Genomic DNA, 15142 nt, shown 5'->3' with positions numbered 1-15142 from the left:
CAGATTCAGTGTCTAGAGGGACCTTTTCCTCATAGATGTCACCATCTGTGTCCTCATATGGTGGAAGGGCCAGACACACCTTGCAATTTCTTTTATAGAGTAAGCCCATGCATTGCAGAATCCTCAGGATTTAATCACTTCTCCAAAAGCTTCACCTCTTAAGCCTATCACACTGGGAATTTAGTTTTAGCAAATGAATTTTGAGGAGATACCAACATTCAGATTATAGTATTAAGTAACTGGCCCAAGATCACATAGTGAATGTAGGGCAGAGCAAAGATTCAACCTCAGTCTCCTTGATCCAAATTCCATATCACACTGATGAAAAGAATAAGCCGTGGAGTGAAACTACTGAGATTCAAATTCTCAAACCACCACCTCAGACTGTGGCAATGGAAAAGTTATTTACCCTCTTTGTATCTCAATTTTCTCATCTAAAAATGAGAATATCAATAATATCTATTCACAGGGTTATGCAGATTTAATGGATGATATGAGGAGGTAAATCGGTATAAGCCCTGGCATTTAGAGAAAGTTCAAAAAAACTGTTAGTTGTTACAGTTGCAAAGGGCACTTTCTTGGACTCCCTTATCACCGATAGGTGACATGACTACAGATGCTCCTTGACCTATAGTGGCGTTATGTCCTGATAAAGCTATACTAAGTTAAAAATATCTCGAGTCAAAAATGTGTTTAATACCTGACATGCTCAATGTCCTAACTTACCCTAGTCTACCTTAAACACTCAGAATACTCTTATTAGCCTGCATTTATGCAGAATCATCTAATATAAAGCTCACTATTATAATCAAGTGTTTATATCTTGTATAATTTGTTGAACACCCATATCCAAAAACCACTGGCAATGTAGCACACCGCAGAGTATAAATCCATCACTTTCATGAGCACGTAACTAACTGGGAGATGCAGCTCACTGCTGCTGCCCATCATCACGAGAGAGATCATGCTGCCTGTCATTAGCATAGGAAATTAGAATTCAAAATCTGAAGTATAGTTCCAACTGTACACATATCATTTTGTATCATCATAAAATGAGAAAAATCACAACTACTAAGTCAAACACTAAGGCTTCTTTAAGCATCATGTTTATGTGCTTCTCACCTTCATCTGTCTGTGTCCTATTTACCTGCCAAACTGACTCACAGATTTCCACTGTTGATTCCCTCCTGGATTCCTCAGAAAAGTCTGAATGAGGCACAGACTACCTATTATGGACAGTAGATTCATGTATCAGTCCATGATGAATTAAAAATTTAAAATAAAAACTGTTTCTTCATCAGTTTGTGGAATACAAGAAGTCTGGCTCATCCCTATGAGATTAATGTGAGAAATAAAGGTATAGAAAGTTAAGTATATCAAGATATCATGGGGGCTAAGGGTGTATTTTAGTGGTAGAGCACTTGCCTAGCATGTGAAGGATCCTGGGTTCCATCCCCAGTACTGCAGGAAAAAAAAATTATCACCTGGTGCCTGTAATCGCAGCAGCTCAGGAGACCAAGGCAGGAGGATGACAAATTCAAAGCCAGCTTCAGCAAAAGCAAGGTGCTAAGCAACTCAGTAGACCCTGTCTCTAAATAAATACAAAATAGGGCTGGGGATACAGCTAAGTGGTCAAGTGCCCCTGAGTTCAATCTCTGATATCCCCACTAAAAAATCATCATGTTGTACATCTTAAATATAGACTATGTTTAAAAAGAAATATGGGTGATGGATATAATTTGGTGGTAGAATGCCTGACTACCATGTATGAGACCCTGGGTTTGGTCCCAGGACCATTAAAAAAAGAAAAAGAAAAAGAAAGACAACATAAATAAGTAAAAAGATATAAAATTAAAAAAAAAAACAGAATAACTGATCCAGCTAAACCACTTTTTGGTATTTATCTTAAACAATTAAAGTCAGCACACTATAGCAATACATACATACCCATGTTTATAGCCAAATTTCATAATTTGCAATAGCCAACTATGGAACCAACCTAAGTATTCATCAATGGATAAATGAAGAAAGAAAATATGGTATATATACATAACAGAGTTTTATTTAGCCATCAAGAAGAATGAAATTATGCCACTTGAAGGAAAATGGATAAAACTTGAGAACATTATGTAAAGTGAAATAAACCAAACTAAGAAAGTCAAAGTTCATATGTTTTATCTGATGTGTTGAAGATAGAAAAGAAAGAGGAGAAGGAAATTTCTGAAAATTGAAAGGCGATCAATAGAGTAAAAGAAACACACTAGAGGGAAGAAGTAGGGGGAAGGAAAATACTGGGGAGCAATATTGGCCAAATTATATTGCTTATACTGTGTGCAGGTACAAATATGTAACAATGAGTCCCCACCATTATGTACAATTATAACATACCAATAAAAATATGGAAAAAAGAATAACTTGACTTACAAAATTGGATAGATACTGGTGTCATTTAAGCTAGGAAATATCATAAAACCAGCATATATTTTAGAGGGAGAGAGGAGGTAATTAAGACTCTCTTTTAGCCATGCTGAAATCACATGAGATACCTATTAGACTAGCAACTGGGGACAAAAAGTGGGCAATTAGTTCACAAGCCTGGAGTTCTAAGTGAAAGGCAGGGTGGAGGCACAGGGCACATATCAGACAAAACATATCAGGTAAAATCCTCAGCATATGAACAATGCTAAAGATCTGGGACTAGGTGGGAGGGACTTTTCACTTAGGCAGCCTGAAAACAGAGGACAAAGGGGGTCTGGGACTAAGCCTAGGGGTACTACTAAATGCAGAGATCCAGGATAGGAGGAAGAGGAATCAGCAGAGGAGTTTATAAAGAAGCAACCAACGTGACAGGAGAAAATCCTGGCTATATCACCAAAGGAAACAGAAGAAAAATGGGGAGGAATGTGAAGGTTAAGGGAGGTTTTTTTATTTGGAATAGGTTACAGTGGTCTCTTGAAAAGAATGATCCATAGAGGTAGAAAGAAATGATGAGAGAAAGAAAGAAGATAACTGCACCAGGGAAAGTCACAGAGATGGTGACAGAGGCCAGGATCCAGAGCTCTCAGGTAGGTTCAGTCTCTGATAGAAGCAGGAATAGTCTATCCATTAGGGACAGGAGAAGCAACCAAGTATGTGGTTACTGTAGTTTGGGTGCTGAGAAGATAAGGGAATATTTATGTGATCACTTCTATTTTCTCAGGGAGATATGAGATAAAATCATCAAGTGAGAACAAAGGTGAGGGCTGAGCAAGCTTAAGAATGATGCAGAAGGTATGAAATAGTCGTTTTGGATAAGAACAAAGGCATACTAGAGAAGTATAGTAGGATCACTGGGCAGTACCAAGCACCATTGTGAATCGTGCTCATCAACTTAAATGAGACTTGTTGGCACAATTGGATACTTTTCTCCAGAAATATTTTGTTGGGTACAGTCATGGGTCCATGTATGATTAGGTTTTACCATTAGGACTTTTCCAGGCAAAAATGAGGGTATGAGATCATCAAGCAACCATTAAATTTAAGTGGGGGAAGGTGAGAAGTGAGGGTATAAAGGGAAGGAGGAGTGGCTGTTATCATGGTGGTAGGGTCAAAGGACTGAAGGTCACTATGAAGTAAAAAGTGGCTGGAATAAGTATGGTAGGAGGGAGGGTATAGAGAAATAATCAGAGAGTAAAAAGATAGAAATCCCAGGGCACGTGTCATTCAGGCTGATGAATTCAAGGGTCTCATCCTGAGAAAGGGCAACCGAGCTAGGTAGAGGAAGTGGTCATTGGAGGTCAGGTAGTCCAAAACTAGAGAGACCAGGAACACTGAGGTCAAGAGTGGCAACAGGAGTGGGAGGTGGGAGGAAGACAGTGGGCTCCTTGCTGAAGTTATCAGTGAATGAGAGGGGCAGGGCCAGGGTCTGATAAGTGTCAGCAAAATGAAGACTTGAATTTCTGGTATGGTCTGAGGTGACCAGGGATGTCAGGAATGTTAGGATCAGTCCTGAAAGTCTCATGATAAAAGTAAACCACTCAGGCTAGATAACAGGAGGTCTTAGGGCTGCTGGTCTCCCCAGAACTTGGAGTTCTGAGATCTGCATTTGGGTGTACCACCCAAACAATAAAAACTCATAAAATAAGTGAGAAAATCTCTAACGCCTTCAATGTTATTGTCAACGTCCATCATTGCTGGTTAGCATTGATGCTTTAACATTTTTGAAGAGAAAATAAAAAGACATTTTCTTTTTACCAAATCCACTGAATGAATAGAAAAATATTTCTGTAAGATTAAAGTCATAAAAGTGTTTATACATTTTGATGTAATAATTCCATTCCTACAAAATTTTCACTTTGTTTTTGAGACAGATCTCACTTTGTCTCAGATCAGTCTTGAACTCTCAGCCTCCCAGGTCTCTGGATTACAGGTGTGTGCTGCTGTGACCAGCCCACGTTCTTTTAATCAAGCACAACATATATACAGAAACCATAAATATAAATATGAATTTACAGAGTGAATATAGCCATGTAAAACACTCCTAAAAATCTGATGCCAGAAAATATTCACTTAAATGAATAATCTATAAGCCTCAAATGTTCACACACTGTTATAGTGAAAGGGAATAAAAAAACTAAATATTTAATGTAGAAATAATTAGGTAAATGTTCACACATTAACTCAGTAGAACATTATGGAGCCATTAAAAATGACGAATTTTTATAGTTTGAAGACTGTACAAAAAATTCACCAACTTGAATGCCACTGAGTTAAGCCTCAGATCTTCATCTGTAAAATAGGGATTAAAAAGAATGTCTCCCCTCATAAATCCATTATAAAGATTACATGAGATTGGAAAGGTAAAGTGGGTTGAAAACTGGCTGATGAGTAATTAATAAAGCATCTCTTCTCCCCCTCATTTTTTTTACTTTACTTTTTTATATGTGATAGCAGAATGCATTACAATTCATATAACGCATATAGAACACACATTTTCATATCTCTGGTTGTACACAAAGTAGAGTCACACCATTCATGTCTTTATACAGGTACGTAGGGTAATGATGTCCATCTCATTCCACTGTCTTTCCTACCCCCATGCTCCCTACTCTCCCATCCCTCCCCTTTGCCCTACCTAGAGTTCAACTAATCTTCCCATGCCCCCACCACCACATTATGAATCAGCATCCTTAAATCAGAGAAAACATTCGGCATTTGGTTTTTTGGGATTGGCTAACTTTACTTAGCATTATATTCTTCAGCCCCCTCCATTTACCTGCAAATGCCATAATTTTATTCTCTTTTAATGCTGAATAATATTCCATTGTGTATATATACCCCAGTTTCTTTATCCATTAATCTACTGAAGGGCATCTAGGTTGGTTCCACAGTAAAGCTATTGTGAATTGTGTTGCTATAAACATTGATGTGGCTGTGTCCCTGTAGTATGCTTTTTGGGTATATTCCAAGGAAAGGGATAGCTGGGTCAAATTCCATTCTCAGCTTTCCAAGGAATCTCCATACTGCTTTCCATATTGGCTGCACTAATTTGCAGTCCCACCAGCAATGTATGAGTGTACCTTTTTCCCCACATCCTCGCCAACACTAATTATTGTTTGTCTTCCTAATAGCTGCCATTCTGACTGGAATGAGATAATATCTTAGAGTAGTTTAATTTCAATTTATCTAATTGATAGAGATGTTGAACATTTTCTCATATATTTATTGATTGATTGTATATCATCTTCTGAGAAGTGTCTGTTCAATTCCTTGGCCCATTTATTGATTGGATTATTTGTTTTTGGTGTTAAGATTTTTGAGTTATTTATATATCCTGGAGATTAGTGCTCTATTGATGGAGATCTGGGCCAACTTTTTCTTCTATTAGATTCATTGTCTCTGGTTTGATTCCCAGGTCCTTGATCCACTTTGAGTTAAGTTTTTTACATGGTGAGAGATAGGAGTTTAATTTCATTTTGTTGCATATGGATTTCCAGTGTTCCCAGCACTATTGGTTGAAGAGGCTATCTTTTCTCCAATGTATGTTTTGGTGGCTTGTCTAATATAAGATAACTGTAATTATGTGGGTTAGTCTCTGTGTCTTCTGTTATATACCATTTGTCTACCAGTCTATTTTGGTGCCAATACCATGCTGTTTTTGTTACTATTTCTCTATAGTACAGTTTAAGGTCTGGTATAGTGATGCCACCCGCTTCACTCTTCTTACTAAGGATTGCTTTTAGCTATTCTGGGTCTCTTATTTTTCCAGAGGAATTTCATGGCTGCTTTTACTATTTCTATGAGGGATGTCATTAGTATTTTGATTGGAATTATATTAAATTTGTACAGTGCTTTTGGTAATAGTTATTTTGACAATATTAATTCTGCCTATCCAAGAACAAGGGATTTCTTTCCATCTTCTAAGGTCTTCTTTAATTTCTTCCTTTAGCATTCTGTAGTTTTCATGTTCATCAAGTTGATTCCCAAGTATTTTTTTTGAGGCTATTGTAAATGGAGTAGTTTTCCTTTCAGAGGAATTGTCATTGATATACAGAAATGCCTTTGATTTATGGGTGTTGATTTTATATCCTGCTACTTTGCTAAATTTATTTACTAGTTCTAAAAAAATTTGTGGTAGAATTTTTTGGGTCTTCTAGGTATAGAATCATATCATCAGCAAATAGTGCTGATTTGAGTTCTTCTTTTCCTAACCATATCCCTTTAATTTCTTTCATCTGTCTAACTGCTCTGGCCAGTGTTTCAAGAACCATGTTAAATAGAAGTGGTGAAAGAGGGCATCCCTGTCTTGTTCCAGTTTTTAGAGGGAATTCTTTCAATTTTTCCCCATTTAGATTGATATTGGCCTGGGACTTAGCATAGATGGCTTTTATAATGTTGAGATATGTTCCTTTTTTATGATATGTTCCTTTTATCCCTAGTTTTTCTAGTGTTTTGAACATGAAGGAGTGCTTCGTTTTGTTGGATGCTTTTTCTGCATCTATTGAGATGATCATATGGTTCTTATCTTTAAGTCTATTGATGTGATGAATTACATTTATTGATTTCCAAATGCTGAACCAACCTTGCATCCCTGGGATGAACCCCACTTGATCATGGTGCACTATCTTATTTATATGTTTTTGTATGCAATTTTCCAGAATTTTATTGAGAACTTTTGCATCTATGTTCATTAGAGATATTGATCTGAAATTTTCTTTCTTTGATGTGTCTTTGCCTGGTTTTTTGAATCAGGGTGATATTGGCCTCATGGAATGAGTTTGGAAATGCTCCCCTTTTTTCTATTTCATGAAATAAATTAAAGAGTCTTGGTATTAGCTTTTCATTAAAGGTCTTGTAGAACTCGGCTGTGTATCCATCTGGTCCTGGGCTTTTCTTGGTTGGTAGACTTCTGATGGCATCTTCTATTTCATTGTTTGAAATTGATCTATTTATATTGTGTATATCATCCTGATTCAATTTGGGCAAATCATATGACTAGAAATTTGTCGATGCCTTCAATATTTTCTATTTTATTGGAGTACGAGTTTTCAAAATAATTTCTAATTATCTTCTGTATTTCTGCAGTGTCTGTTGTGATATTTCCTTTTTCATCATGTAGGTTAATAATTTGAATTTTCTCTCTCCTTCTCTTCATTAGCATGGCTAAGGGTTTGTCAATTTTATTTATTTTTTCAAAGAACCAACTTTTGTTTTTTCAATTTTTTCTTTTGTTTAAATATCATTGATTTCAGCTTTGATTTTAATTAGTTCCTGTCTTCTACTACCTTTGTGTTGATTTGTTCTTCTTTTTCTAGGACTCTGAGATGTATTATTAAGTCATTTATTGTTGGCTTTTTCTTCTTTTAAGTAATGAACTCCATGCAATGAACTTTCCTCTTAGTACTCCTTCATAGTGGCCAGAGATTTTGATATGTTGTATCTATGTTCTCATTCACCTCTCAGAATTTTTTAATCTCTTCTTTGATGTATTTTGCAATCCATTGTTTATTCAGTAGCATATTATTTAGTCTCCAGGTGTTGGAGTAGCTTTTATTTTTATTTTATCATTGATTTCTAATTTCATTCCATTATGACCTGCTAGAATACAGGGTAGCATCTCTACTTTTTTGTACTTGCTAAGAGTTGCTTTGTGGCATAACATATGGTCTATTTTAGAGAAGGATCCATGTGCTGCTGAAAAGAAAGTGTATTCACTCGTTGAAGGATGAATATTCTATATATGTCAGCTAAGCTAAATTATTAATTATATTATTGAGTTCTATAGTTTTCTTTGTTTAGATTTTGTATGAAAGATCTATCCACTGGTGAAAGAGGTGTGTTAAAAATCATCCAGAATTATTGTATTGTCGTCTATTTGACTCTTGAACTTGAGAAGATTTGTTTGATAAATATAGATGCTTCATTGTTTGGGGAATATAAATTTATTATTGTTAAGTCTTGTTGATGAATGGTTCCCTGAAGCAGTGTGAAATCTCCTTCTTTATTTCTTTTGTTTAACTTTGGCTTGAAGTCTACTTTATTTGATATAAGGATGGAAACCCCTGTTTGCTTCTGCAGTCTATGTGAGTGGTATGATTTTTCCCAAACTTTCACCTTCAGTCTGTGGATGTCTTTTCCTATGAGATGAGTCTCTTGGAGGCAGCATATAGTTGGGTCTTTTTGTGTGTGTGTGTGTTTGTGTGTGTGTTTAGATACACACATGAAGGCAAAAATTTACCTAAATTATCTACTGCTATATACACAATTCCTGGAAGTTTACTTGGAACATAACGGACATTCAAGGATTCTTCATTGAATAGTTTTGAAAGTTTAGGGTGACATTGTATCTTACTTTTCTTTTTTCTAAATCCCAGGATGACAATGTTATTTATATAATCAAAAATTTCAAAACCACATTTTTTTGCAGGCCATCTCCATGGATAACTCTTTATAATAATTTCTATTTTTTTTTTTGGCAGATTGGCCATGCAGAAGCTGGGAACACAAGTATTTGAGGAGGTCTACAATTACCTCAAGAGAGCAAGGCATCAGAATGCCAGTGAAACAGAGATCCGGGAGTGTCTCGAAAAAGTGGTCCCTCGGGCCAGTGACTGCTTTGAAGTTGACCAGCTTCTCTATTTTGAGGAACAGTTACTGACCACAATGAGGAAAGAACCCACTCTCCAGGACCCTCACTAAGGAACCATGACAAACAAGCAGAAGTTCAAGTAGACAAATTTCTGTGAAAATCCATGAACTGTATAAGCTGGACTTTATTGTGGGAAATGGGCACATAACTGGAGCTCCCATCTTTAACTTCCATTCTTTAATGACTCCTTTAGGAGTAGTGAGCATGGCTGCCTGTTCTTGGAGTCAGAGGTCATATGTGTTGTTTGATCTCTGTCCTGAGATAAGCTTACAGATCAATCTTGGCATCCTGTAAAGGATTTCCCTCATGCGTGCCTCAGGGCTCCCATGAGGGTTGGATCGTCCCAATGATGGCCGAGGAGAAGCCAGCTGCTCTTTGCCATCTCTAGTTGGAGGACAGAGCTCAGGCCTGGCTGCCTTTAGTCTCAGTGAACTGTGACCGGCTTGCTTGGGAGAGCTGTTGGACACTGGCCTCTCTGACAAGCTGGGCTGCCCAGGAGTCAGACAGGCCTTTCTCTCCCCAATTATTATTTTTTTATTATTTACTGTTACTTGATTTTATATCTCACCTTCCTTTTCACCTTTTTTTCTCCTGACACTAGTGATTCTAGCCTTCTTGCTATTTCCCCAACATGTTTTAGCTTTGGAGCCCAAATTCCCTTACCCCCCTGTATTTCCCTTTTTTCATGAGGGTCTCTGCTCAGATGACAGCTCCTCAGAAAGGTTTCTTTGCTCTCCCACTTTGCTTTCTCTTCATTTTGCTGAGCACCCGTTTTTGGTCCATGTTTCCCTTACATGACCAGCAAGCAAGATGTACATGAATACAAAAACCTGGATTAAAATACAAAAAGCAATTCCCTTCTGGGATTTACTCCCCAGACTCATCTGTGGAGAACTGAAGATTTCTATTCATAATAAATATATATTCCATTGTTACAAAATCACCTATTTTATCTTTTCCTTATGTAAAAGTATCTTGTTAAATGTGACACTACTTTCAAATAATAGTTATTACTTAGTAGAGAGGAGAGGAGAAAGCACATGTGAGCTTTTCTCGATGGGTGGTGGGTACTGGGGATTGAACTCAGGGGCACTGAGTTCAACTGGACCACATCCCCAGTCCTATTTTGTATTTTATTTAGAGACAGGGTCTCACTGAGTTGCTGAACACTTTACCATTGCTGAGGCTGGTTTTGAACTAGCAATCCTCCTGCCTCAGCCTCCTGAGCTGCTAGGATTATTGGCGCAAGCCACCACACGTGCTAATAGGAAAGAGACCTCAACCCAAGAAGAGCACTCCGGAGCCTCTTTGGCCTTTTATGACCAAATGGATTGCAGATAGGTCTGGAACAAGGGGGACAACAGTAGAATTTAAGTTAATAAAAAGTTTCTAAGTCTTTCTGCTGATGGTTTTTACAACATTAGAGCAGAAGAAGGCTTGTACAAGTTGCTGGGTCTGACAAGGAAATTATCAGAAAATTTCAGTCTCTACCATCTTCCACAAACAGATTAACATGCTCAGATAATAATGCTCTGCATTTTAAAATCTGTTTCTAAGGAGACAGGAACAAACAAAATATCTTACCCTTCAGAGATTTGTGTTGTATACCACATCAGGCTTATAAGAAAAGAGAGCTGGGGAAATATCAGTCAGGATAATCATTTCTTATAAGAGAAGCTTACTTAAGTGTATCCTTCCTTTGGTTTACTGAAATGGGAGTTGGGAGCAAAACTTAACATGACTTGAAGAATATATCTCCTTATCATTACTACTTGGAAAATTCTCTTTTAGCTATACCCAGTCTTAATTTGGGGCCACTTCAATGTGGGAATTAATAACTAAATCAAAGAAATAGGAAGTTGCTTAGTATGAAACAGATAAAGGTATCAGGGGATAGCCTTGCTGCTTTATTAAAGAAAATGCACGCACATACACATGCGCGTACACACGCGCACACACACACACACACGTTTCACAAACTCCAATTGACCTTTCTGCTTTCTATTTATGCAGAGGAAATGCCACTAGCTATTTTGGGTGATGCAGAGATAAAGGGGAGTGATAGAAGTTAATCATTTAATGTCTTCGGGGCTGAGGCTGGAGCAAAAGCTTTAGGCGTATTATAAGGGAGTCCAGCCATCACAGTGGGCTCAGGATAAAGGAAGCAGACAAATCAAGCAGTAGCTCAAGGGGGAAGATGGCAGGGGACACAAAACAGTCTTTTAAGGTGATGGGAAGACTAATGGGTTAGAAGGGAATGGGGCCAGGCCACAAAGGTGGTAAAGGAGCAGTAGTGAGACAATAAGGAGGAGAGGGGTGTGTGTATGTGTGAAAGAGAGAATGGGGGACAGGGCTGGGGTGGACACAGAGTAAAGAATGTTCTCAAATAATTCTGCCACAACCTGTGTGATGGGGGGCAATTGAATGCTTTTGAAGACTTGGATTCTAGACTTAACTCTTGCCATTACCGTGTGATCTGGAGCAAGTCATTTCCTCTCCACCTGTTTCCTGCCTATGTCTAAACATTGCTGTAGAGAATCGAAATAGTGTAATGGGTTAAATCAAGTGAAATTGTCATTGTGGTTCAGCCTATTATGTAGAAGTGCTTCAAATGCTATAAAAAGCCCTCATCTTTGGAGGAGGAATCTTTCACTTTATTTTTAGGCTGCCTGATCTTCCATCATTAGTGTTTTACCCCTGAATGCTTCCTTAGGCTTCTAACATCCTGCTATTATCATACAAATGCACCCCCCCACTAGAAATAATAATAATCACTTTGACATTTTCAGCTGGCACTTGACGAGCTGGGAACCAACAAAGGAGTGAGAAAATCTCGCAGACAGCAGCTCAGAAAAGACACACACACATTGCACCGGTCCTGGATGTTGAGGACATGTCTTCAGACGTAGGCCTGTCACCCTATGGATTGAGCTACACTCACCTGTTCCTTTGTGATATTACCCCTTGCCCTGTTTGGGATAGAATGTTCCATGGAAACACTTTGTGTGTTCCTTTCCTTGCTCTGCCTTTGGGAGTGGCCTTCCTAGATGTCAGTCAACCTGCTGACAGCAGACATCAGGAAGCTAGGCTCAACCCCCTGAAACCTGACCCCTTGCCTCATTTGAATGGCTTCTCCTCAATAAAAGGGTTCAGCATGCGCTCTCTTGCTCTCTTTCTGCAGACCCTTAAGGTCAGAGGAGCCAACACAGGACCCCAAAGAAAAAGGTATCTCTGTCTCTTGTGTGGTTATTTCATGCAGCCCGGTTCCCCTGGTGTGACCCTGAGTGTTTTAGTCGTGAGGAACGGGACATCTCCCCACCCTGCCTATGGAACTTCAAAGTGATCATCACCAGACCCCAGGATCCCCAGTAGTTCTTTTCAAATTTCATCAGGAAGTTTATAAATTTGGTTCAACAAATACACATTATAAAAATAAGGTCTTCACAAATATTCACTAGAAGTACCATAATCAGGGTTTGAATGTCCCCACCCAGACTCAGGTTGAAATTCAATCCCCATTGTGAGGCAGTGAGAGGTGGCACCAGGAGTGACCTTTAAGAGGTGATGACATCGTGAGGTCTCTACCCTCACAGATGATCCATTAATGAAGTGATGGGTTCATGGGCTATGGTTTTTCTCCAGAGTGGGTGTGTTATAAAAATCAGTTTGGCTTTGTCTCTTTTAGGCAGCCTTCTCACTATGTGATGCCCTGGGCCACCTTAGGTCTCTGCAGAGTCCCTCACCAGGTGTGGCTCCTTGATCTTGGACCTCCCAGCCTCTAGAACCATGATCTGAATAGAACTTTATTTTTTTGTAAAATTACCCAGTCTGTGGTGTTCACTTACAGCAACAGAAAACAGACTGAGACATCCAGAATTGAAAACCTGACTCCAGCAGGAATATTGTCAAAGTAAATTTGTAGGTCTACTATGGGAGACAGTCTTTCTATAGCTAGAAACATGTTTGTCTTTTCAAATACTGTGAATTTTCCTGCCTCAGGAGCTTGAATTTTCCAGCTCAATTCTTCTCTCCCTATACCCTTGACAGTTGTCACTTTTGTAGTTTTCAATATCTTGCCAACTACTTCACTCCGAGTTTGGCTATGGAACTTGTCCTGGCTGAGTGATGAACTCAGGGGCTGGAAATGTGTTGGTGCAGTTGGCTCTGTTCACCTGCACATCTGTCATCACCAGTTAGCTCCCAGATTAGAAGACGATGATAAGAGACTTGGAGCAGAGAGCTCTGGAGGTAACCCACAGAATGATGCAACGTCACCCCAGCCAATATGGAATAGAGCAAAAGTCACTTTGGGCAATCTGCAAACTTCTGAGCAAGAAACCAGTGTTTGTTATTGTATGCTGTTCAGGTTTTGTGACTGTTTGTTATGCAGCAATATTATGGCAACAAGCTAACCAATGTCTTCCCTCTCCAAACATTATTTTCTCTAACACTTACTAAATCCTCAAGTTTTATGCTTTTTGGCATTAATTTTTGTTGATCTGGGGAAAGTTTTATCACCAATGAAATGACTGTGACTTCTGGGCTGGGGATGTGGCTCAAGCAGTCGCGCGCTCGCCTGGCATGCGTGCGGCCCGGGTTTGATCCTCAGCACCACATACAAACAAAGATGTTGTGTCCGCCAAATACTAAAAAATAAATATTAAAATTCTCTCTCTCCCTCTCTCTCACTCTCTCTTTAAAAATAAAGAAAGAAAGATGTTGTGTCCACCGAAAACTAAAAAAATAAACATTAAAAAAAATTCTCTCTCTTAAAAAAAAATGACTGTGACTTCTTAGAAAAATGAATAGGGATATCCCTTTTCAAAACAGCCCAGGTGAACCATGCATGCTTTCTTTCCTGGCTTTTAGCACGTACTTCAAGGCAACACTCACTGGGAGCATGGAGCTTACCTGGACCATCTTTTCTGAAGCTATGGTCTAATTCTTCTTTATATTTCAACTTAACATGTATTGAGTTCCCATCTTGTACCAGGCTCTAAATTTAGGCATACACTTTTGAGAGATAAGAATTTACCAAGCAAATAATAGGATAAGATCTTATAAGGAACACAAGAATGAAGAACATAGACATGTGGGATTCTAGGAAATTGAAATCATTTGGTGCTTGTGGCACAAAGTGTGATTAAGATTTAGAGAGGAAGAGGTGGTAGCCAGCCTCCAAGATGGCCCTCATGATCCTCATTTCTGATATTCATGCCCCATATAGATCCCTATCACACTGCATCAGGTAATCTGTGTGACCAATAGAACACTGTACAATTGGTGGTGTATGACTTCTGAGACTAGGTCATAAAAGGCAGATTCCATCTTGTTTTCTCTAGGATCACTCACTCTGGAGGAAGCCACCCACCATGTTGGCAGGACATTCAAGCAACCTTATGGAGAGATCCACGTGGTGTGAAACTGAGGCCTTTTGCCAATATCTGGCACCAACTTACCAGCAATGTCAAGGAGCTATAGGAAGAAAATCTCCAGCCCTAGTCAAGCTTCTATTGACTGAATCCCTCACTGACATCTGGATTAAAACCTCATGAGAAATCCTGAGGGAGAACCATTCAGATAAAACATTCCTTGATTCTTACCCACAGATACTGAAATAATGCCGTGTCTTCACTTCACAATAGATCACTTCACAGAAGGCAAAGCTCTACTGTGAGCTGTTGAGTCTGCTGTGCTATGTATGCCCTGTAGTCAGGGACAGACACCAGATATTGATGTACGTGACTTCTGGCTGAATGGGTTTGAGGAAGGTGAGAATGGAGAAAGGTGGGTGGTAAGAGGTATAAAAAAGATGAAGACCTGACCTGCATCTGATGAAGTCAAGGTATTCTGAGATGAGAGGGAAATGAGACAACCCAGAATTGACTAGATGGGGAGAGGAGGTAGAGGAGTTATCGTGGAGGATCCTAGGTTTCTAGCAAGGGGACTGGATGGGGGATTCAGAGCTGGTGATATGGCTAGATGCAGACTAGAGGATGGGAGGAATGCTGAGTT

General features: G+C 38.9%; 1 protein-coding gene across 15 annotated transcripts in view; it reads left to right on the top strand.

Moving 5' to 3' along the window:
* The window catches only part of Nek11 (NIMA related kinase 11), a 341889-nt gene extending 330124 nt beyond the window's left edge, over positions 1 to 11765 (top strand). For 13 of the 15 annotated variants that reach the window (XM_058574948.1, XM_046431465.2, XM_046431459.2 and 10 more), the window contains one exon: positions 8958 to 11765. In XM_058574948.1, coding sequence (XP_058430931.1) covers positions 8958 to 9177 — 220 coding nt within the window. In that variant the 3' untranslated portion in view covers positions 9178 to 11765. The remainder of the gene's footprint in view (positions 1 to 8957) is intronic. The other 2 variants (XM_046431464.2, XM_046431462.2) reach the window with 2 other exon arrangements.
* Positions 11766 to 15142: the final 3377 nt, after the last annotated feature.

Source organism: Marmota monax, unplaced genomic scaffold (genome assembly GCF_021218885.2).
Source record: "Marmota monax isolate L192 unplaced genomic scaffold, Marmota_monax_Labrador192_F-V1.1 WCK01_AAM20220418_F8-fsc00022, whole genome shotgun sequence".
In the NCBI taxonomy this organism is placed as follows: Eukaryota; Metazoa; Chordata; class Mammalia; order Rodentia; family Sciuridae; genus Marmota; species Marmota monax.
The sequence above is the reverse complement of the archived record's forward strand: the minus strand, read 5'-3'. Positions and strand labels throughout refer to the sequence as shown.